This window comes from Choloepus didactylus, chromosome 9 (genome assembly GCF_015220235.1).
Source record: "Choloepus didactylus isolate mChoDid1 chromosome 9, mChoDid1.pri, whole genome shotgun sequence".
NCBI lineage: Eukaryota > Metazoa > Chordata > Mammalia > Pilosa > Megalonychidae > Choloepus > Choloepus didactylus.
In genome coordinates this window covers 63,862,755-63,886,573 of record NC_051315.1, presented here as the reverse complement: position 1 = coordinate 63,886,573, position 23,819 = coordinate 63,862,755, and the positions used below count along the sequence as shown (strand labels likewise).

General features: G+C 35.1%; 1 protein-coding gene across 3 annotated transcripts in view; it reads left to right on the top strand.

Moving 5' to 3' along the window:
- Positions 1 to 23,819, top strand: part of GPR155 (G protein-coupled receptor 155) — a 39,404-nt gene that overhangs the window by 10,145 nt on the left and 5,440 nt on the right. For 2 of the 3 annotated variants that reach the window (XM_037849234.1, XM_037849236.1), the window contains 13 exons: positions 2,033 to 2,432; positions 4,154 to 4,319; positions 5,204 to 5,359; positions 6,672 to 6,755; positions 7,389 to 7,506; positions 10,673 to 10,757; positions 10,867 to 10,957; positions 11,644 to 11,967; positions 17,851 to 18,001; positions 18,719 to 18,823; positions 19,497 to 19,633; positions 21,103 to 21,198; positions 23,186 to 23,250. In XM_037849234.1, the coding sequence (XP_037705162.1) occupies positions 2,033 to 2,432; positions 4,154 to 4,319; positions 5,204 to 5,359; positions 6,672 to 6,755; positions 7,389 to 7,506; positions 10,673 to 10,757; positions 10,867 to 10,957; positions 11,644 to 11,967; positions 17,851 to 18,001; positions 18,719 to 18,823; positions 19,497 to 19,633; positions 21,103 to 21,198; positions 23,186 to 23,250 (1,978 nt within the window). The remainder of the gene's footprint in view (positions 1 to 2,032; positions 2,433 to 4,153; positions 4,320 to 5,203; positions 5,360 to 6,671; positions 6,756 to 7,388; positions 7,507 to 10,672; positions 10,758 to 10,866; positions 10,958 to 11,643; positions 11,968 to 17,850; positions 18,002 to 18,718; positions 18,824 to 19,496; positions 19,634 to 21,102; positions 21,199 to 23,185; positions 23,251 to 23,819) is intronic. The other variant, XM_037849235.1, reaches the window with a different exon arrangement.

Below are 23,819 nucleotides of genomic sequence, written 5' to 3'. Positions count from 1 at the left end.
GGGTTGGGAAATTGGCAGGACCAGACCTAGGACATACTAGACAAAGATTTAAAAAATGGTCCAAAATATGCTCAAAGACCTAAAGGAAACCATAAACATAGAACTAAAGAAAATCAGGAAAACAATAGATGAACATAAAGAGAATATATAGAGAGCGATGAAAATTATGGAAAGGAGCCAAACTGAACTGAAGTCCACAGTAACAGAAAATAAAAATTCCCTAGAGGAGTTCAATAGCAGATTGGAGCTGGCAAAAGAAAGAAAACTTGAAGATAAGAAATTTAAATCATTCAGTCTAAGGAGAGGATGAAGAAAGAATGAAGAAAAGTAAACAGTTTGAGGAACCTTTGGGACACCATCAAGTATACCAATATACACATTGTGGGAGTCCCAGAAGGAGAGGAAAGAAAGCGGCCCTCTTCCCTATCCCAAGTTTTGCCATTATCTCATTTGACTTCAGCATCAGTGCAAACTACTCACCAAATTCTCTGACCTCACCAAATTCTATTGACCTCCCCATCTCCAATGATGTTTTCCTCTACTCCACTTTGGCCACCAACTCCCATGAACACTTCCAGATAGCTCACTATCTGATTTACTCCAAAATCCTAAACTTCCAATTACACTTAATTCTTGGGCTTCATAGGGACCTCTAGTCTCTGACTCCTCTACTTTCTGCCAGCTATCACCCATCTTCACTTCTTTTCCTACATAGCTTGGACTCCATGGACTGCCATAAACCTTTGATGTGAAGCCAATAATCCCAGCTCCCTTTTCTCTGTGTCCTTTTCTGGAAAATACCCCAATCTTGAATTAATAGTAGGCCCTTCTCCTGACTCATCAGTCAAGGTCATCTTTTCTGCTGGCTCTACCTGCCAAGCAGGTAAGCATACCCAAGTCTCTCTCATTTTAAAATAGTCTTCCTCTGACTTCACTCTGTCAGCCTTTCCAGGTTGCAATCTCTCTCCTATCCTTCAGAAGCAAATTTAAGGATTTTCAGTGCTCATTTTTTTCAGTCCCTCACTTCCTATTCTCACGTTAATCCTTTGTAATCTTTCTGCCTCACTACTCCAGTAAAACTGCTCTCTCCAACAGTACTGACAACCGCCTTGTTGCTATTGCTACTTAAATGTTTGTTTACTTTAATGTTCAGGCAACTATATTTTTACTTTGAATTGCTTCTTTAAAAAATTCTACAATTCTGTCCCTTTTATTTTATAAAATATGTAAAATATGTAACAAAATTCACCATTTTTAAGTGTATGATTCAGTGGCATTAATCATATTCACAATGTTCTGCAACCATCACCACTCTCTATTTCCAAATTTGTCATCACCTCAAACAGAAATTCTGTACCCATTAAGCAGTAACTTCCCATTTCCCCCTCAACCAGCCCCTAGTAAACTCTAATCTACTTTCTGTGTATGAATTTATTCATACATTGTTTGTCATCGTGTGTCTGGCTTATTTCATTTAGTTTAATGTTTCCAAGGTTCATCCTTGTTGCATTGTCTATCAAGAGCGTCATTCCTTTCTATGGCTGAATAATACTCCACTGTATGTATATACCACATATTGCTCATCCATTCATCTGCCAGTGGACACTTGGGTTGTTTCCACCTTTTGTTTATTGCGAATAATGCTGCTTTATGAACACTGGTATACAGGTACCTGTGTGACTCTCTGTTTTCAATTTTTTGTGTATATACCTAAAAGTTGAATTGTTGGGTCATCTGCTATTTAAGGCTAGTCTTAGCCCCTAGATACTCAAAATTAGTGAGATTTTATTAGAACTAATGAAAAAGTTGTTTATTGTTTTTGAGCTAGATGACATTTAATATAGTATGTTCTTCCCTTTCAGTTTTATTACTGTACTTAACTTTTCCAAAATATGCTAATTGGGGTCATTCTGCACTATTTAGATTAATTTGCAGTATGGTATCATTAAGCATAGAAAATGTTATATACATAATATGCTTAAGTATTTCTGTGGTAATCATTTTTAAATCAATTTTAATTTTTGTTTTTCAGTTGAAGCTTTATATCAAACTACCTACCCAGAATATCTCCAGTACATTTATTTGGTAGCACCAATATCTCTTATGATGTTAAACCCTATAGGGTTTATCTTCTGTGAAATCCAGAAGTGGAAAGACACTCAAAATGCTTCTCAAAACAAAGTAAAAATTGTAGGACTTGGACTTCTACGGGTGTTACAGAACCCAATAGTATTTATGGTTTTCATTGGAATCGCCTTCAATTTTATTCTTGATCAAAAGGTGCCAGTATATATGGAGAATTTTCTTGATGGGCTTGCAAATTCTTTTTCTGGATCAGCCCTATTTTATCTTGGTCTTACAATAGTAGGAAAAATAAAGAAACTGAAGAAGTCGGCATTTGTTGTATTAATTCTTCTCATCACAGCTAAACTGTAAGTTTTGCTTATTTAACTTGGTGATACTTGTTTAGGCAATTCCTTGGGTTGTATCTGCAACTATGTTCTCCTGTGAATAGTCTGATATTAATATCCCTCCTTATGAAGTAGTTGTGATTTAAAGGAAAATGTGACATTGGTATATTGTGGAAAATCATCTCCTTATTCCATATAGACAAATTCTCTCCATTTTACTGACAGAGGATAATGACTACTGGTTTCCTTACAGCTTTTATATAATTTTACTTACTCTCCTGATGTCCCAGTTTGATCATATTTTTAAAGGAATTTTTGCAGGATTTCTGAGTTTTCTAAATCTGTTAAAATCCCAAGTCAAAAGCATCTTAGGATGAGAACGATAATTTTGAATAAAAACTTTATTTCATGAATTTGGGGAAAATGTAATTCTGATGTTAGTTGAATTTTCTCAACTATATTGAGAATATGAATGATTATTATCAATCATCTGATTCTAGCCTCAAATAAAAGGTTCTTCTCAGCTCCTTGGTTAATAGTTTTTCAGCCTACTCAACTCATTAGCCATATAGTACTTCACGGGGCAGGTGACATAATTTTACTGAAGTTTGTCCCAGGGCACTTGGAGCATACTTAACCATTGAAATCAGTTTCTGCATACACAGTAAATTCATGAGACCAATACAATATGATGTCTTATTGATATTTTGAAAGTAATAATAATGAATATAAATTCTGAATGTTATTTTTGGTGGTGTTTTACTCCTTAGAAACAAAGTGATTAATATTGCCATAGTAATAAATATGGTCTAATACCAGTGTTACCAACTTTGACTAACAAGTGGAATTTAAATGTTCTTGTTTTTTATCTTTTGTTTCTGGGTCTTTAATCCTTATTAGATCTTTTATTCTTTTTCTCTTGAATTAAAAAAAAATACATGTAAGAGTGGTTCTCTGTTCCATCCAGAGCATCTCTGTATGTGCTGCTGTAAGGATGTTAACAACTTTGGTCTTGATACACTTAAAGGAAATACATAAGCCCTATAAGCTCAGCTCCTGTTGACATGTTCTTTCTATGGTGTCCTGAAGGATTTATTTCATTATTGACACTTTGCTGGAACTGGATTTCATTCATTTTATGCTCCACCTCCGTTGTTTCAGTTCCCTTTTCTAAACTCTTTACCTTTACAAAGATGAAGAGCTAAGCATAAGTGATACCTATTTTTGCAGTTGATTTTTAGAATCTTATTGAGCAGCATTGTTATCATTACTTAAATGATTTAAACCCTAATCATAAAAAAGATCATTTTTTTTCCCAAGAGGAGTTTAGTAATTTTCTTAGAAAAAGTTCTTATTCAGATTGTCAACCTTTTTTTTCCCCTTTTAACATTTTAGTGGGCCCAAAGAGGAAGCAAGAAACAACAGCTATAATTGCAATTTTTACCAGTTTTTTGCAAGAAAATTATTTGTAGAACAGCAAAAAAAGAAAATTGTTTATCCTCCCAATCCCTGATGTTTTACATATTTCCAGACTACTGTTACTTTTAAATGGCTGCAAGTAGAATTCTTGATGCTTTCAACCAAATCTATGAGAAGGCAGGCAGAGAACATGTGCATGCAAATAGATATATACCTTCTGGCAAGAGAAGAATAACCTACAGTCAAGCTCACCAGGGCACTCTACCACTTGAGGACCGGCATGTTTTGATAGTAAATGAATGATACATTTCTTGTCTCTTCAGCCTGGTGCTGCCTCTTCTGTGCAGAGAAATGGTGGAACTCTTGGACAAAGATGACAGTGTAGTGAACCATACAAGTTTATCAAATTACGCATTTTTGTATGGTGTCTTCCCTGTAGCACCAGGAGTGGCTATTTTTGCAACACAATTCAACATGGAAGTAGAGATTGTATGTATATACCACCTTCTAAGTTTGTTTTCATGGTTAGCAGAAAAAGAATTTTTAAAACACAGAAATCAGCATTTTTTAATGTCTCTAAGCTACCTCATTGTAAATAAGGAGGCATCATGTAACATGTATTTGGAGTATTTAATCTGGGGTCTTTATTCAGCCATGACTTTTTCCATTAGTCTCTTTTGTTTCAAGGATGTTGTTGCTTTACTTCTATTTAAGCCTGCAAGTTATTTACAGAGGGTAACTTGAAATTGGGGGGGGGGGGATCTTTTCATTATTGATAATTCAACTACCAGATGCAACATACCACATAATCATCAGCAGTTAATAGCTAAAATCAATTAATTATTATTAACACTAAGTGTAGTGTACATGCTATTTACAGCATTAAAGATAATGTTTTTGAAATAATATATGAGGGAAAAAAATTGTTTAATGAAGGTCCATTCCATTATATAATCTGTAAAATGGTTCATGTTAATTTTTCTCTTCTTTTTGAATTGCTTTTATTGCCCTATATTTTGTGAAATTGTATGGAAGGAAACTCTTCATACATTAATTAGATCATGAATATGGTTTGCTTTCTAGAATCTAGAAGATAAGCACCAGCAGTGGAATTGCCTCATATCTGTCATGTTCAAATATAAAATTGAGCATGAGATTGGAAGATTAGAAAAGGGAACTTAACTGTATTTTTTTAAAAGAAATCTCAGAAAAGGAAATATGCTATTGGATAACATGATGGGTTCTATAATGTCTTTTTACTGACTGTTGCTTTTATTTTAGATTGCTTTAGTGTGCTGTGACTATTTACAGTTTAAGGCAATTGTTTTAAGAGAGATTGTGATTCTTTCCCCAATTTGATTTCATGTTTGCAGATAACCTCAGGGATGGTAATAAGCACATTTGTGTCTGCACCGATCGTGTATGTTTCTGCCTGGTTGCTGACCTTTCCCACTATGGACCCTAAGCCATTGGCATACGCCATCCAGAATGTTAGTTTTGATATCAGTATTATCAGCCTAGTCTCCTTGGTAAGTAAGTATCAGTGTAAAGAAGAATGAGAAAATCACAGAATAAGTTTGCGAATAGGCTAGTAACAAAAAGTTAGGAATTTAAAAATTTAGGTTCTTGTGAAACAGAGAAAACTAAAGTCTGCCCATAAATATAATATCGGCCCTCTGATTAGCTGAGTTTTGTCTTTCCACTTGGGAGTTAGAGTTATCTAGTAGACAAGGCGTGAGAGTTAGTCAGACCCGGATTTGACACTCCTGGCGCTACCACAAACTAGCTGCATATTTCTGTGGAGTTACCTTAATCTCTCTAAGCTTCAGCTTTCTCAGCTATAAAAGAGAGACAATATTTTTACCTATTTCCAAGGGTTCTTTTAAGGGTTAAATGAGATAATTAACATGCGGAAAGCATTCCATGAATGGTGAATCTCCATACAAATACTAGCTGATCTAGAATCAAAGGGTTGGAAGGGATCTTTGAAATCAAGTCTGACCACCCATTTATTGTTAATAAAACTTTATTTTACTTCTCAAATTGGATATACCTAGATCAAATTAAATAATTAAGCATTTGGCAACTAGATAGAACATCTTATAGATGAAGGTGACTATTGAATTCAAACAGTATTTAAGCTGGAAAAAAAATTTTTACTGTTAAAGGAAAGGAGATGGGGATGAATGTCTATATTGGCAACAAATAAATGCATAATTAATGTAATTTTCAAGAAATTTCACTTCTGTCAAATATTCTTAAATATGCCCATTCACCAGAGGGCAGTTTGTGGAGAGGGACTATATAAATTTTGATTGACAATGAGGGAAAAGAAAGAAGAAAATCAACCAGCATACTTACTTTGCCACTAGATAGGCAGAATAGAAGCCCAATTCTTTTAATTATGAGGAATGCAAGGAGATTAATCTTAGGGCAAGTAGTATGTGTTGTTTGAAGTATGACAGCCTGGTAGCTCATGAACCAATAGTGGAAATCAAAACGCAAGAACTATAATACTAACACATCTCCCACCAAAACTCCTTTGGTGAACCTGTGTTCCACTCCAACCACTGTGACCCTGTCAAAACTTTAGATCTTAAAGGTCCTGTAAATTGGAGACTGTTAATTTACTATGGGAATGCTCCACACTTTTTTATTTACTTTGGGTATAGTAATTGGCCTTAACATCCTTTTGGAACTAGACAGGTTAAATAAAATATCAGAAATGCTTTCTGAACCAGGATAAAAAAGATTCTTTAAAGAGGCTAGTCAGTGGGTTATTTAATGAGTAACTGTAAAGATTAAGAAACCTGAATAACTTGTGAACCTTTTGTCTTTAAGATCTGGTCTCTGGCTGTTCTTCTTTTGAGTAAGAAATATAAACAGCTTCCTCATATGCTTACCGCTAATTTACTAATTGCTCAGGTTAGTAAACCTACAGATATTTAGAACTACGCTTTTCTCATGGATTATTCTACTCTAGAGGAGAAAATTACTTTGCTGGGTTTGTCCAGTTATAAAGTATTACCAAATGCAATCAATTACAATTTGATAACAATTAATTTATGTCTAATATATTAAATATTGCAATAGGACTTGAACTGTCTAAAGGCTTGAGGCTTATAATAGCATTTATTGATAACCTTGCATTTTTAATAGAAATAATTGAATTATTAAAAATTGAACTCAAAATATTTTCCTAGTTAAATCTATGTATTTCAAATTATAACAGAAAGAAGTTTAGTGTTTGCTAAGTAAACCATTACTAAACATAAGGTTAGTATTTAAAATGTAGTTATCTTTAAAATGAATATGTACATTGTTAAAGGCTCTATATAAAAGGAAGAATTCATCATAATAAAACTTGAAGTTTTAGTATAATTCATATACAATAGTTCATAAGTATTTAGTAATAATTTGAAATGAATAATTATAACATATTGACTGTGACTAAAACTTACAGGAATATGATTGATGTAATAGTTATTTTCTGTGGCAGTATTAAAGAGTATGGTTTTCTTTGTTACTTACAAAGTTTCCTATAATTTTTTTTCTTAGTCTATTGTCTGTGCTGGAATGATGATATGGAATTTTGTTAAAGAAAAAAATTTTGTTGGACAAATTCTGGTGTTTGTTCTATTGTACAGCTCCCTCTATAGCACGTACCTGTGGACAGGTAAGTTAGATCACGAGTGGAAATATAGGTCTGTCCCTCCCTCTCCCATCACTGGAAGCACTCAGCTTCTGGTACTGATATTTGAAGTTCAGGATTGAGGCACTCAGCCAGTTATACACACCAAGGCAGGCAGCCCACACAGCTGAGTTCTGTTTCCTGGTGTGCTCTGTTTTTGCCTGGGTTCGGGGCAATTGCCAGTCACACGTCTTTTTTTCCCCCAGGGTCTTCTGCTCCAGGTTACTTTGGAGATACAGACACTAGCAGCAGGCAGAGAAAGAAGGGAATGGGCAGACATGTGTAGGTAACATACATCCATTAGAGTCCAGCTGAACTGAATGAGAAGTCCTGGCTCTGCCTTAAGCCAACTTACTTGGCTTTTGCAACCTCAGTTTCTTCAACTGTAAAACTAGATCTTTAGGGTTATTTGAGAATTAAATGAAATATATGTATGTATTCTTGATACATGGTAGGCAGTCAACAAATGGAACTGCATTGATTATTAAATAGAGGAAAAAGAGGGAATAAGAAAATAAGAGAAGTAGAATAACAGGGTATAGAAATTGGAGAGAGACCGGGGAGAAAAACCAGTTCTCAATTTACCTGGCTCCAGAAAGGATATCCAAAAAGTTACAGCATTTTGGCTATTTTGAAGTATTTGGATATTGCTGAAAAAGTCTGTCTAGCTATTTTGTATTCTTACCACGAATTGTAAAATGGCACATGAAAGGAAACTGTAGAATGGTAGTGCTAGTCACATCCACTGTCAGGAGGCAAGTGTCAGGAAGTGGCTGCTAAGGACAGACCTTTGATTTCACGCCTTTAGGATCAAAAGCAAAGCCCATCCAAGTCAATAGCTTTTTGAAGTGAAGCAACAATGTGGTAAGGAGTCACAATGAAAACTCAGTGCAAACAGGAGACAGACAGCTCATGCTTTTTAAAGGCAAATGCACCTTGCATAACATAAGAGTTTTCATGAGATGTCAAGTTAAAAGAGCCTAAAAACTTTCTACTTACAAAAATAGATGAATGAATTTGAGAGCTCATACTAAGTCTTATTAATGCTAAATTTATAATGAGAAAAAGAGAGCATAAAATAAATCAATGTAACAAAAAGCACCAGGTCTTTCTGAAACCCTCTTCAAACAAGCATGCCAAAAGCTACCCAAAGAAGCTGTTCTGAGTTCCTTGACCCCTTTAACCTTCAGAATATTGTCATGTAACAGAATTTTAGATCTCAAAGTGTCATTTTATATCATCCTGTTTAACCCTTTCCAAGTTCATTCACTTGCATATCATCCTCATGATTTTTGCCATATCTGTCTACCACTTGTCTTTTTTTTTTCTTAAAATTGATTCACTTTTCTACTTCAATCAATTTAGCCTTAAATCAGTAAAATCAGATTTCATGTACTAATTAACTTTTTTTTTCAAGTACATGTATAATAAATGCATAAATAGTCCAAATTTTTTTCCCCTTCACCACCTATAGTCTCCACACTTTAGGGAACACTAGTCTAGTTTAAATCTTTTCATTTTGCAAATTGGGAAAATAAGACCCAAAGCAGTTTAATGACTCAGCCAGAAGCTTTCCCAGCTCTGTCAGAGATCCAGGGCTAGGTTCTGATTGTTAGTGTATGGATCTTTCCACAAGGCAGGAATGATGAACATTAGAATTTTGAACAGTGCCCTCCTTACTGTAACACTGTCAGTATACTTTTGTGATTAGTTTCTTGTTTCCCTGGCATTTTGAAAATCTGAAACTATAAAGTGAAGAAATATATTGAGGGAGGAGGAGTGATAGTATATTACCTTTTGAACCTGAGTAATGTGTGGATCCTTTGAAGAGAAAAAAAATTACCCCAGTTGATTTAAATTATTTTTATCATAGTGTTAATCTACACAGTCATAAATCTAGATATGAACTCCTATATACAGCTAAAACACTATAAAACCAAAATAAATTCACAGATTAACTTTTTAAAAACTATAAACCCAATAATTCTAATTAGCAACATTAATTGATGGGACAAATGATACTGTTTTGCTAATCTAAATCACATCTTGAAATATAAAATGGAACTAACTACTTTGATAAAGTTTTTTTTTTAGTTTGGCCTGTCAGTACTTCCTTGTGTGGGGTTATGACCTGCTTATCTCACTGCTTTACTCTCTTCAAACTACTAAGATCCTTCATTTGGACCATGTGCTAACTTGGTTCAAACTTAATACAAAATCAAATGTAAGTCTTAAAATCATGAGTCTTATAATCATGCTCATGGTTATAAGGTGAGCATCTAGGTGATTATCATTGAAAATAAAACTAAAATACTTAAAATGTCTCATGGAAAATTCCCAGATCTTGAAGAATATGTCTTAGGAATCCCAGGGGTCCGCAGACCTGAGCTCAAGAAATGCTAACAGAGTTGAAGGATCACTTGCCTTGAGTCGGAAGGCTGGGTTTCTAGTCCTGCTTTGTCCTATGCTAGCTGTGTGACTTGGGCAAACCCTTGTTTCCATATCTATAAAATGAAGTCATTCATTTAAAAGAGCAGTCTCTTCTAACCTGAAAGTTCTTAGATTCTATAGCTATATGGAGTTTATAAAATAAGATCTTACTTGTATAAAGAATTGACTGTAAGGTATATATGAAATTGAAGAACTTTAAAACATTTTTGTTTTTGTATTAAGTTTGTATTGTGTTTGTATTCAGTTCCATCATTTAGACTTGGGGCATGTTCCAAAAACATATCCTATCATATATATAAGAATCACCTATACTTCTCAGAACCAGCAGAGTGGGTTTTTAGAATTTCTTTTTAGAATTACTATATACCAAGTTTTAAAAAACAATTTCAAATGTACTTTGATTCCAAACACATGATTTAAAAGAACAAAATAATTTAGACTTTTGAAAAATCCTCACAGCTAAATCAAGAAAACTTGAGTCAAGAAACAATTTAGGTGGAGAAAGGAATGATTTTGAATTAAAGAAACTTGCTTCAAAATATTGGGGATAGCATTTATTTAGAAGTAGTAAATTCTAAATTTCAGACTACTACTGAAATAAGCTTGGTTTAAAAAAAAATAAAGGAAATAAATCCAGTTCCATGAAGTCTGATCAAAGTCAAGAGTAATTGTATATCTTTTAACCATTTCTTGTTCTTAGGCCTTCTAGCAATCTCTTTGTTTCTTTTGAAAAAACGAGAGATGATGCAAATTCCTGTTGGAATCATCATAATATCTGGCTGGGGGTAAGTTGGTGCTTTCTGTTTGCTTATGTGTTTCCATATATACAGTTACTATTCATTCTCTCTTTCTGTCTGTCTCTCCCTTTCTCTCTCCAAACCCTTGTTATTACAGAATTCCTGCCCTCCTTGTTGGTGTTCTTTTGATAACTGGAAAACATAATGGAGATAGCATTGACTCAGCCTTCTTTTATGGAAAAGAGCAGGTAGGAAGAGTTTATTGAGTCTGTTCTTGAGAAAGTCTCCTGTTATTTTGTTAATGTGCCTTGCTATACTTACAGTAAAATTAACTTTGAAAATCAATTGCAACTATACCAATTGCATATCACACTGGTGTTACTTTATCACTTTAAGTCACACCTCAAAATAAAAACAACAAAAAAAAAGATTTGGCCTGTCTAAGTCCATTTTTAGCTGAGGATTTCCAGTTACTTGAAGCTCACTGAGTCTTCTTAAACACACTTGTGAATTATATTTCCTCTACTGGAGGAAAGGGTGACTAATTCAAAGCCATTTAGTAAGTTAGCAGTAGCAGTAATTATAAAAGCCAAGTTCTTCATTCTCAATCCTATCATAAATATAAATTTCAGAACAAAAACCATCTAGGAAAAGATGTTTCTAAAGCCAAAGAGTGACTCTGGAATTCTGCCGAGTCAGAATTCTTTAAAAACAGAGCCCAAGGATGGGCTTAACAACCATCCCCATATGATTTTTAAAACCTCCTCGTGTGATTTTAATTTCTTACTACCCTTTGTTAAGAACCACTGTCTAGAACACTTAAAGCTGTGGAGATGTTGTCTTTTCCACCAAAAAATCCTCATAACCTCCTATACTAAGATTATCGAAATGGGACTGTGAAGGTGGCCTGTTACCTGTTCTCTGTCTTTGGCAGATGATCACCACAGCGGTCACCCTATTCTGCAGCATTCTGATAGCCGGCATGTCACTTATGTGTATGAACCGCACCACCCAGGCAGGACGATATGAAGGTTTCGGCCAGTCTCAGAACCACAAGGCAGCGGGAGCTGGAAACACTGCTTTTGAAGCTGGAAACACTGCTTTTGAAGAGAGTCCGGTGCCAGTAAATGAGCCAGAACTTTTTACAAGTTCCATCCCAGAAAGAAGTACGATCCTTAAATATAAAGAAACTATTTACATGCCTTTATCTATCCTAAATGTTTTGTTTAAGGAAACTTCTGGAACTGTTCAATCACAGGTATTTGTCAAATGAGGAACTTGATTCATAGTCAATAACAGAAAGAATTTACAAATTTATTAATCAGATTCCTCTTTATAAGTTTTTTTTTTTTTTTTTTTTTTGATAAGTATAATCCTAAGACTTTCTCAGAACTGAGAGTTTAGGAAAAAAGTATAACTGAAGGGGAGGCTTTCCGAGGATATCAAGCACATATGTTTGTTAATTGCACAGCATTGTATCAGACAAGCACCGTCAATAAGTGAACTGAAGGAGAGCTGATGAGCAGGGTTAATGGTATCAGGAGTTGGCAAATTGCAGTTCGCAGGTCAAATTTCAACCTACCACCTGTTTTTGTATGGTCTACAAGCTAAAAATAAGTTTTACATTTTTAAATGGTTTTAAAAAAATTAAAAGAGGAAATATTTTATAATACTTGAAAATTATTTGAAATTTAAATTTCAGTGTCAATAAGTTTTATTGTAACATAGCCATGCTCATTCATTTATATATTGTCTAAGGCTGTTTTCATAATACAGTGGCAGAGTTGTGTAGTTGGAACAGAGACCCATGGCCTGCAAAGCTTAAACTATTTATTACTCCCTAGCCCTTTACAGAAAATGTTTGCTGATCCCTGGGGTGAGTGAAAATATGATCCTAACTAGTAGCTTTGTTAACAGTTGTTTTGAGGGGTGCTTCAGTTCACAAAGGGAACTCAGCAAGAGAATGTGCATTTTGGATTCATTGGTGCACGTGATTTCATAAATCAGTATGCTAGGAGGTAAGTGCAAATGATGGTACATATTTTCTTTAGAGGAATAGGGGGATGGCTAATCTCAAAAATATTAGTTGTAATTATCAATAAGTAAAGAATAGAAAGAGGTAGAGAGGCAAGAAATAGCAGATAAACATATTTAACTATCTTTATCTTTAAAAAAATCCCACAGATCTTACCATCTATAAACGTTACCTTCCTCCTCCTCTCCTTTCCTTCTCCTCAAACTAGAAGTGTACAGCACAGTGGTTAAAAACGTGGGTCTGGAGACAGACTGCCTGCGTTCAAATCCTGACTCCATTATATACAACTGTTTGATATTGGACAAGTTCTGTGTTCCTTGTTACTCAGTTTCCATATCTGATGATGATGATACTTCAGAGGGCTATTGAGTGGATGAAATGATTTAACATACATAAAGCCTAGCATGTAGTAAGCATTATGTGTTAGCTATCATTATGACTATTTTTATTTTAAGAAGAAGACATCTTTATAGCAAGGAATTCAAACAGTCCAAAAGACTATGAAAAGGGAAGCTAAAGACTTCTCCCTTGCCCTCAGTCCTACTCCCCAGAGGCAACCACTTTCTCGTATGTATCACCTGGAAAGTTTATTTCTTTTTATTTCATTTTCTGACACATAAAATCACTCAGTGCTTACTGTTTCACAACTTATGCAGAGCTACTGAAGTATGAGGAAGATTTGTTTTCTAGTTAGGGAATTGCAAGCTGTTCAGTAAGACTTGAGCTCAGGGTATGTGTGAGGAAGCAGTTAAAGATAAAGAGCATTATATGCCTTGCAAAAATGTGAAGATTTTTTTTTTAATGCTTTTTATTGTGAAATATAACACACATACAAGTGATAGATTTCAAAATGCAGTTTAACAGGTAGTTATAGAGCAAATTTCAAAGTACAGTATGAGTTACAGTTGCACAATGTCAGCTATTTCCTTCTGGCTGTTCTAATACACTAGAAACTAAAAAGAAATATCTATAGATGATTCAATAATCATAATCATTTATTAAATCCTAACTTATCTGTTACAACTCCTCCCTCTCATTTGATCATTTTCTCAGTCTTCAGGAATATTTGGACAATGACCATTCTAACTTCTTCATGTTGAAAAGGGGTGTCAACATTATGGGGTTGGGGAATGCAACTGGTTGATGTTCTGGGAGAGACTGGTTACCTCTAAGTTTCAGGGCTTATCTGGCATGGGAACAATCTGGAGGTTTTAAATTCTGGAAAAATAAATTTAGTGAGTAAAACTTTTATAGATTCTTAGATAGAACCCTGGTTTTCTTTAGGGTTTTCAGGAATACTGTTTGTTGGGACTTGGCATACCATGGCAATTTGTTATATCTGGCTGAAACTTGTTTAAGAGTAATCTCCAGAATGCTATTTGAAATCTCTAAGCCACTGAAACCTTATTTTGTTACATTCCTCTTCCCCCTTTTGGTCAAGAAGGCATTATCAATCCCACAATGCCAGGGTCAGGCTCATCTCTGGGACTCATGTCCCACATTGCCAGGGAGTCTTACACCCCAGAAAGTCACGTCCCCTGTAGTTTAAAAAATGTGAAGATTTCCTCCTGTGAGTTGGGGGTTACATTAGTAGGCTTTTACAATAGCTTAGGCCTGACGTAAGGGCCTGGACTACAGCCACTGACATGGGATTTACAGGAGGAGTGGGACTCAGTAGCAGCATTGAGGCTTGGTGATTGATTGGGAGCTGGATGAGGGATAAGAGAGGAACTGAGAATAATGTCCAGGTATCTGGCTTAAACTAATGTGTAACTGCAGGCGATTAAGTAGGAAGAGGAATTCAGAGAGAACAGATTTTTCTGTGGAAGATGAGTTCGATTTTGAGCCATCTAAGCTTGAGATGCATGAGACACCAGGGACACATCCTGGTTTCTCAGTGAACCTCTTAAAATGTGGTGCTCAGATCTGAACGCAGTATTCCAGATGCACACAGAGAGCATTCAATATTTGTTAAATGTTGACTGAGTGAAGAACATAGTGGAATCATTTCTGCCTTTACTTAGAAAACAAACTTTTAAAATCTGCCTAACATTACATTAATTTCTGTAGCAGCCAGAGTCCCTTGATGATTTTGAATTTATGAGCAACTAAAAACCTGTTGGATTTTTTTTTCCTTCATACATTAATCATGACTGAACAATATCTCTCCAATCCTGAATTTGTACATGTTTTTTGTTTTGTTTTAAATGCAATTTTATTGAGATGTATTCACACACCATACAGTCCATCTGTACAACTGTTTTTTTTTTTAAGTCTAAGACAGGGCTTTATGTATTTTATGTATTTTCCTATTAATCTGAGCCTATTATGACTGTTGAGATTTCTTTGTGTCTTGATTTGAAATCAAATATGTAACTTCTTTCTTATCATTTATTTTTCTTATTCAAAATAGAAAAAAAGTACAGAGAATAGTAGAAAATTTAGAATTAATGAAGGTTAACATTTTGTCACATTAGCATCAGATCTTTATCTTTTTAAAAATCAACAAAACATTACCAATAAAGTTGAAATCTTTGTACCCAAGTCCCTTCCCATTAACTCCAGAGGTAATCACTATTATGAATTTGGGCTGTATCCTTTCAGATCATATTTTTATTACACATTTGTTTTTCCGTCAACAATATATATTATTGTTGTGTGTTTTTAAAATTTTACGTGTTATACTGTAGTTGGCTTATTACACCCAACATCTTTTGAGGTTTAGCCATCTTGTAGATGTATTCAATTACATGAAATATTCCAAATTTTATTTATCCACTTCTCCACTAAATGAATATTTAAGTTGCTTTCTAATATTTTGCTGTTAGAAACAGTATTGCAATCAACATCTTTATTCACATTTCCTTACGTACACAATGAAGATTATTCCTAGTATGGTAGGTACTAGATCGTAGGAGGGAAATATATTCTCATGGCTCTCACTTCAACCGCTTGTACGTGGTTCCTAAATTTGTATCTCTAATCTGATCTCTTTCTCTAAATTCAATCCGATTTCCAACTGCCTACATGCATATTCTTAAATCTGTTTCTGAATTTGTGGCTAGCACTTGTTTATCCCCTTTTTCAAACATACTTGAACTTTAACAATTTTATTTCTTTCATTGGTTCCACCATTCTTCCACCTCTGGCTAATTTGCCGTCAGGGCATGGCTTTCTCCCTCTGGGGGGGTCTCTCCATCTCTCTCTGACCTCCCATCCCCCTCTCTGGCCTCCAGTCTCTCTGCTGGATTCTTCTAATACCCTCCTAACGGGGCTGCCTGCCTCCTGTCACTTCCTGGTCCAATCTATTTTATGTGCAACTGCCAGAATAATCTTCCTCTCAGAGCTTGGATCATGTCACACCTCTCCTTGGAAATCTGCCAGTGCCTTGCGATGACTATTAAGTCCAAAAACCCTCCCCACAGTCCTCAGGCCCTTAGACACAGGGGCCTTACCCTGTTTATCCCTTCAGTCTCTTCTGCTCTAGCCAGTTAAACCCTCCGTCCTTTTCTCCCTGTAGGCACTTATGTTGTCACCCCTCTCTAGACCTTTAGTTCCTGGCCTTAAAATCGGGGCTCACTTGTTTCTTTGTTAGATCATTTGTGATTACATCATCAGAATCAGAACTTCCTTCTTTTAAGCTTTCTTGACCATTTTCCCTTTTAAAGTTGAAGTTCAAGGGTTATACTTGTGTTTTCAGTAGAAGTTTTCACATCTCCTTACCCTAAGTCTAGAATATTTTTCTGATCATGCTCAGAATCCTTTCCTTCCTCACTTTCTTTCTGGACTCTTCCATTTATTCTGTAAACCAGTTTACTGTTTGTTTTCAGGCAGGGCTTAAAGCCACCCCTCCAACTAGTGTTTAGTGTCATCTACTGTTTCACTGCCTTCCTCCTCCAATTAGTAGCTAGGACCGGTGGTCTCTGTGGGGAACCCTAAACTAAGGATTTTAAGCCAGACAGACTTTTGCTGCTCCCTCTTTACTTATCTTTTAAAAATAGCAAATAAACTGTGACATAGACTTTTAAAAAATCCTCTCATCATCATCTCCAGGACAACTATCTTGTACTTACAGTATGAATAAATGCAGAGCCAGAAACAGCTATTGCTTATCCCCATGGGAAATTTTCTGTGGTGTTTATGTCCTTTTATCTCACTGATTTACGATTGCTCTTTAAATTATCCAGGGAACTCTCTAGACAGTTGAGTGCTGTGTCTGACTTGCCTGCTTCATCACCTCTAGCACGGTATCAGGCTCCCTGTACATGTTTAGTAATATTGTTGAATGGATGGAGAGACAGATGGGTGGATAAGTTACACCATGGTTCTCTGAAGCTACCTTGAAAACTGTTACAGCAAAGAACTTCTTTATTTGCCTACTCACATGTGTTCCTGGGAAAAAGGTTTTTAAATCTGTCTGGTTGTTCTCCTTCCCTGAATCCTCCTCTCTTCTGATTTGTTAGCGGTACTAACAAAGCTTAGACGGCCAGCCTGGCTTTCTCAAATCTCAGTAATCCAAAGTAGTTCACTTCACCTCTGCCCTTGCTGCACATTTATCAGAGACCTATAATTTGCACATGTTATAAGTGTGGAATTTAGATTGAAGGGAAAATTAACTTATTTTAATATGAGAACAAAGGTCAGTTAATAAAAGAGGAAACTAATGAGCCACTTATATCCCTTTTTATGTTTGAAGGAAGCAACTACCATAGCATTTTCATAATGGCCACTATGATGTGTGTGTGTGTGTTTGTGTGTGTGTGTGTACATTCCCTATATATCTTAATGATTTTATCTTAGCTGATTTAAGCCTCCAAGTCTGTGAAGATAAAGTTCCAGGCCTGCTGATCTCTATTTTCTTTCCTATTATTCTATGGTTCTACTTTAACTTTGATATGGCATCATTATCTTAAATTTAAAAAGACATTTGTAATAGCTTATTATAGATTATAGTTTTTATACTTTGAAATCTTTTTTGTTTTTAAGAACATAGTAAAGATTTAAGCACATTATCAATGAAAGGGTCAGCCTAGAATTATTCATTTTTCTAGCATTTTAAATTTTAATATGGCTTATTACTGAAGTTATTTTATTATCCATGTCAAGGAGCAACGTGTCTATATGTGTGCAAAATGTTTTAAAAGACACCGCATGCAATTCTCTGACTATAGAGAGGAAAAATTACAGCTCTATGGCAGATGCCTCAGTGTGACTTCTGTAAACCAATCTACCTATAACCAGCAAGGGATTTGCAAAGGTATATATTTGAAAAGAAAATACATAATTGTTTTGACTGTTTCTGATAGACTACATGTTCTTCAAAGAAGTGAGTTTTGAGTTGAAGCTTAAAGGAGGTTTGGATGAATTGACTATAGTGTGAATTCCAGGCATGTGAAACATCATCTCAACCTAGGCCAGGAGTCACAAATAAGCATGTGGCTTGTGGTGAACAGAAAGAATTGTCCTGAAAGAAGGGAAGGATTTTTGGTTGAAAAATGGGGGTGGTTGAGTGGGAAAAGAGGGGCCAAGTCATAAAGAGTCATTTGGCCAAATTCAGTCCAAGGGGTTTGAATTTACTGCCTCAAGCAATAGAGCACTAGTGTGTGCTTTTGAGGAGGGATAAAATAAAGGCTGTATTTTAGGAAAGTGTTTGAATTCATGGTTCCCAAAGCACAGTGGCAAAAAAAAAAAACAACTTGTATAAAATATTTTTTCCTTGTCTTATTCAATGAGGAGACCATATGTAAAAGAGCTGATCCTTTGTCTGGCTAATATTTTAAAATATTAGCTTCTGTATAATCACACCTGAATACTTTTTGATAGATGTCGTGTGAAAACATTTCCACTGATGCTGCATAGAAAATTTGTGTCTGTGTGTGTGAGTGGGTATTTTTGTTTTGTTTTATTTGGCATCTCTTGAGGTTGTCTATTTCTATTGGTGGTTGAGCTCTACCCTGACATTTTACCTACATAGGTTGCTGCTCCTGCTCCATGGGAAATGGTGAACTACAGTGCCCTTCAGCAGAACCAGGAGCAAATCCAAGTACAAGTAGGCCTGGGACTCCTTCATTTGAGAAAGGTAAGCCCTATGAGGATGGGCTTATAGAACAGAAGTTTCTTATCCTTAAGCCTCAGAATAACTGCACATAGAATTTCTGTAGATGCTACCAACACTGTTTTAGAATAAGAATTCTTAAGATGGGGGAAAATGCTAAGAGGGTGATAATCTCGTATAGAGAGAATACTCATTTTTTAAAATGAAGTTCTTGTAACATTATAGGTGCAGTGAGTTACTAACTTTGCCAATAAATAAATAAACATAAACATGAACATGTATGTATGTATGCAGGCATATATGTATTTGACTCGGGTAGAGGAGAACTATTGTATACTATTGTATGCTATCTTTCTTTCATATTAAAAACACTCTACTTAATGAAAATGTTCAAAAATTGATTGTGACAATGAATGTACAACTGTATGACGATCCTGTGGTCAACTGTTTGTACACTTCAGATCATATAACATGTGAATATATCTCAATAAAATTGCATTTAAAAAAACAAACACTCTACAACTAGAATTCTCCTAAAACAACATGAAGGAGCTTTCCTCAGATTTCATCTGAAATAATATACTGATGCTTAGCTGAGTGTGCATATGTGGCAGTTTCCTTAGGAAGTCATTATGAATTTAAAGTCCATTTAAATAAAAAGCTGTGATTACAGATTGTCGCACTTACTGTTTTATAGCTGAGCATTGTGTGAGTCGCTGTAATTCCCAGAGCTGCATATTAGCCCAGGAAGAAGAACAGTATCGACAGAGTGGAGACCCACAACTGACTCGACACGTGCTGCTGTGTTTACTTCTCATTATTGGCCTGTTTGCTGTAAATGTTTCTTCTGGTTTTGTTTGGGGGCCCTTTCTTTAAATGTTTGGCAAAGATTTTATTCAGATATCTGGGAGAAACTTGGTTGCTACTTTCCAGAAACGTGGCAGCTAGACATTTGAATTGGAATCTTGAGCTAAATGTTTTGAAGGGAAAAGAGAATGAATAATTCACATTACTCTGTTACCTAAGTATTCCAATAGCTTATTCTGCTCCCAATTATTTATTAAATCTATGCTCTGAACCTAGAATTTAGTAAAACCAGATGTCTCCAAGATTTGTGCAGGACCACTTATTCCTGATGTAATCCTCTACTGACCTCGGTGGATAAATGACACAATTTCTCTCAAAAGATATTCCTCAGATAAATAACCTTTAAAAAATAAGTTTTAATTATAAAAATAACATAATCACTTCATAGACTAGTTATAAAATAGAGAAGAGGGGGAAATACCTATCAAATTACTACCTTCTAATTTTTTAATACATTTTTCATGGTTATAATCCTACTTATAGATTTGTATCTTGCTTTTGTTCCTTAACATCAAGCATTTTCATATTGCTACATAATGTTCATGACCATTACTTTAAATGTCTCCTCAATAAACCATAGATACACTATGCCTTACTCAACCACTGCTTTATGGATTTTTCCCAGTTCTAATAAACATCTTTGTAGATTATATTTCCTTATGATAGATTCCCAAAGTTGGGAAACCTGGATAAAAGAGTATAAATATTTTGGTGATTTTGGATGTATTCTAATAAATTGTTTTCCAAAGGGATAACAGCATCATTGAATATTATAAATTGTTTTTTAATTTGATAATTTTATAAGTAAAATATAACACCTTATTTTTTAATGCATTTCTTTGATAACTAAAGGATTTAAAATTATTAGTTGTATATCTTCTTTTGTGACTTAGTTATTATTATATAGTTCTTGATCTGGTTTAAAAGTATATCTTGCCTGGGGGTAAAGAGATGGCCCATGTAACCTACAAAAGAACCCTTTTCATACTGGGATGCTCTTTACATACTGTGTGTGATACAGCCAGCACCATTTTAACTGCTGTTTTAAGAATAAAAATCAGAAAGTATGAAATGCTGCCAAAAGTTGCTGCTTAGGGTTGTGATTGTTTTCATTGTGTGGAACTGATTTTAAAATCAGTTCTGTCTTAGGCTAGTCGGGAGCCTGATACATTATGTGAGCTTCTCTATTATGGCTCATGTCTTCTTGCTTCAGTTCTAATCAGAATAGATGCTGTTTGATTGACGTCTGTCAGGAGGAGAGGTTCAAACATCTTGTTCAAAAGACAAAGCCTCTATATTGTTTTTCCCTTGGTTCCACTCTCCCCCACCCCCATCCCAAATTATTAAGTAGGTTAAGTTATCGTGCTGTGCTCGGGATGGAGAGAAATGATTAGTTTACTTATTTTAAAGTACTGTTTTTTTTCCTACCTTTACAGAATCTTTCCAGTTGTTTATGGTGGCTATTCAGCCAAGAGCCTGGAAGACTATATGTTGAGTTACAGTTTTTCTGTGCTGTGTTTAACTTTGGCCAGGTATTTATTTACTGAGAACTTTGAGAGGGTTTTTGTTTCCCGGATGGGTTGATTGAGGGGTAGGGGTGCAGATGTTGTTTTTGTTTAAATCACAAGGGTTGAATTTGCTTGCCAGCTGGTGGTATGTGCAACAGCTGACAGCTGCTGTCTCCTGGTAGAAGATGAATTATTATATTGGTTAAAGTCATCAGAATGTATACTAAGTATTTCAATCAGAAATGCCAAATAGTTCTTTGCTTTGATTTTGGGATAAAGAATGATAATTTAAGTAGGGACAAGATGTCCTAAGTTCTTTTTAAGCTTTGTTGTGGTTTTAATAAGTCACTTTGGGGAAAATGACTTACCATCTCTGAGTCTTTAGTTTAGCCACTTAAATCAAGGGACATCATTTCATTTGCATTTTGATGTTTCTTGAAAAATAAGGTACTTCAATATTTTTTAAAATCATGTGCTGTATAAATAAAATTTTGGCCAGGGATAGTAGCTATTATTCCTTGAAAGACCACTATATGCCAAGCATTGTTAAACATTTTACATTCATTATCTCATTTAAACAACAATACCTGCAAAGTAGGTACTAACTGTCTCAGTTTACATATTAGGAAACTAAGATTTCATGAAGTAATGTGCTTGGTGTTACTGTCTATATTTATCACTATTAAAATGGTTATTTAAGTATAAATGACATTTCATATTGGGGAAATTTTTTTTTATATGTGCAAATCTCAAATTTGATCCCATCTTCAACCCCTTGCATGTTAATTCAAGACTAACAGTCCCGAGGTTGAGAATCAGGTTGAAAAAAATACTGTCTTTGAAATAATTTGCCTTATGAGTTAATTAACATTCATCAGTAGATGCTACAGCAAGTTTTTTCCCAATGTGAATTTCTTGAAATATTTCTAGTTTGTTTTGCCAATATTTATGGGAACAAAAATGGCTATGTCTAGATGGACAAATGAACTCAATCACTTTATTACAGACATGAGCATCCCATGGACTACTTGATGCCCACCTCACTTTGTGGTACTGTTTAAGATCTGATTTTGAATCTAGTATAAAATACTTGGTTGAAAAATCATAATCTCCCTCAGGATTTTGCATTCAGAAAGCCCACCCCAAGCCGAGTCATCCCAGGACTGGGGCTGAGGAAGCTCTGCTCCACAGAGCAGCGTCATGAACAGAAACTACTGCAAGTACTGTTGCACTTGAAATGCTGCCCACACAGCTTATGGCTCAAGTGGTTCAAAGGAGCAAGAGAAACACCAGCCCCTGCTCCCTTTCCATTCTCCTCTTTGGGAGCTGCTGTGGCAAGACTGTTTTTAATTTGGGGGTGAAGAAAGTCAGTTCTTTATGTAATATTTTGCATTCTCCATCCCACCTCCCCACCATCTGCACTCAGATCCTTATCTCAGCATGCCTGCCAAACAGTCCTAATCGTTTTTATCTGTGGCTGATATCTGATGCCAGTTTGCCTCATCACCCACAAATTCTTCAAACCCTTTGCCTTAGCACTAGCCAGTTCCATTTCCATCAATTCTGTTCCTTTACTGTAATACAGTAAGATACTGCAGCACTTGTTAATTGTGTAATTTCTGACGTTTTAGCAGAAAAAATAGTTTTCAATACTTAAGCATAGTTGGAGATATTTCTTTTTTTTTAAAAAAAAAGGAGAAAACAAAGATTATGGCCCATAAATGTTTTCATTTTTCTTCAGTAAGCTGCCACGCAAACAAGGTTGCTCATCATGGTTTGTATTATCCATCATAATTGGTAGGATAGAATGACTAAGAAGAGGCAGCAAAGTCATACCTGCCTCAGTGCACAGAAGTTTAGAGGGTATGCTTTGTTTGTTCCATTTACAGTGTTGCTGGAATCACTGCAGGTTTGTTTCCTCAAGAACTAAATTTGATGGCTTCCTTAATTTCTTTCTGTCTTAAAGTTTTATATTTGACTTCAGAAAATGTAACTTTGTTTTCTTCCCTAGGGATTTATTTCCTTTGGAATCTTTGGATTGGACAAACATTTAATCATCCTACCTTTCAAAAGAAGGTAAATTGAGTTTTGAATTAAGTCTAGCTCAGTAAAGGTGATGACAAAGCCATTCTATTAAGATACTGATATTTTTAAACCTTTAGTAATTGCTAGGAGACCACTAAATGCCACAAAAAGGTTATCTGCTGATTCCAATATTTGTTGTAATAATTGCAGAGAAAATAGTGGAAGAACTATTATATATCCAACATTGTAATTTGCATTTTAACAAGAATTGATGGATGCTGCCTTCTATCTATGGCATTAACTACATAAAATAAAATGTAAATTGAAAATATATTTAGAAATGGATGTAGTGTGTGGTCCCAGAGATCTACATTTGATTCTCTTTCTCCTTTGACAGTAAGATTCTTATTTCTATCACACTGACAACTTATACAGAAACTCAAGTTTTCTTCTTTCTAAATTTTTGGTTTTATATTAGCTTGGTGAAGGGTTTCTTTGAATTCATAGATTTTCTTGGAATCATGGATTTCCTTGGAAAAAATAATGAAGTGGAAATATTCCAACTTGGGGGTAGGAGAAAGAAGCAAGAGGGCAAATCCTTGTACTTCCTCATTTGTTTT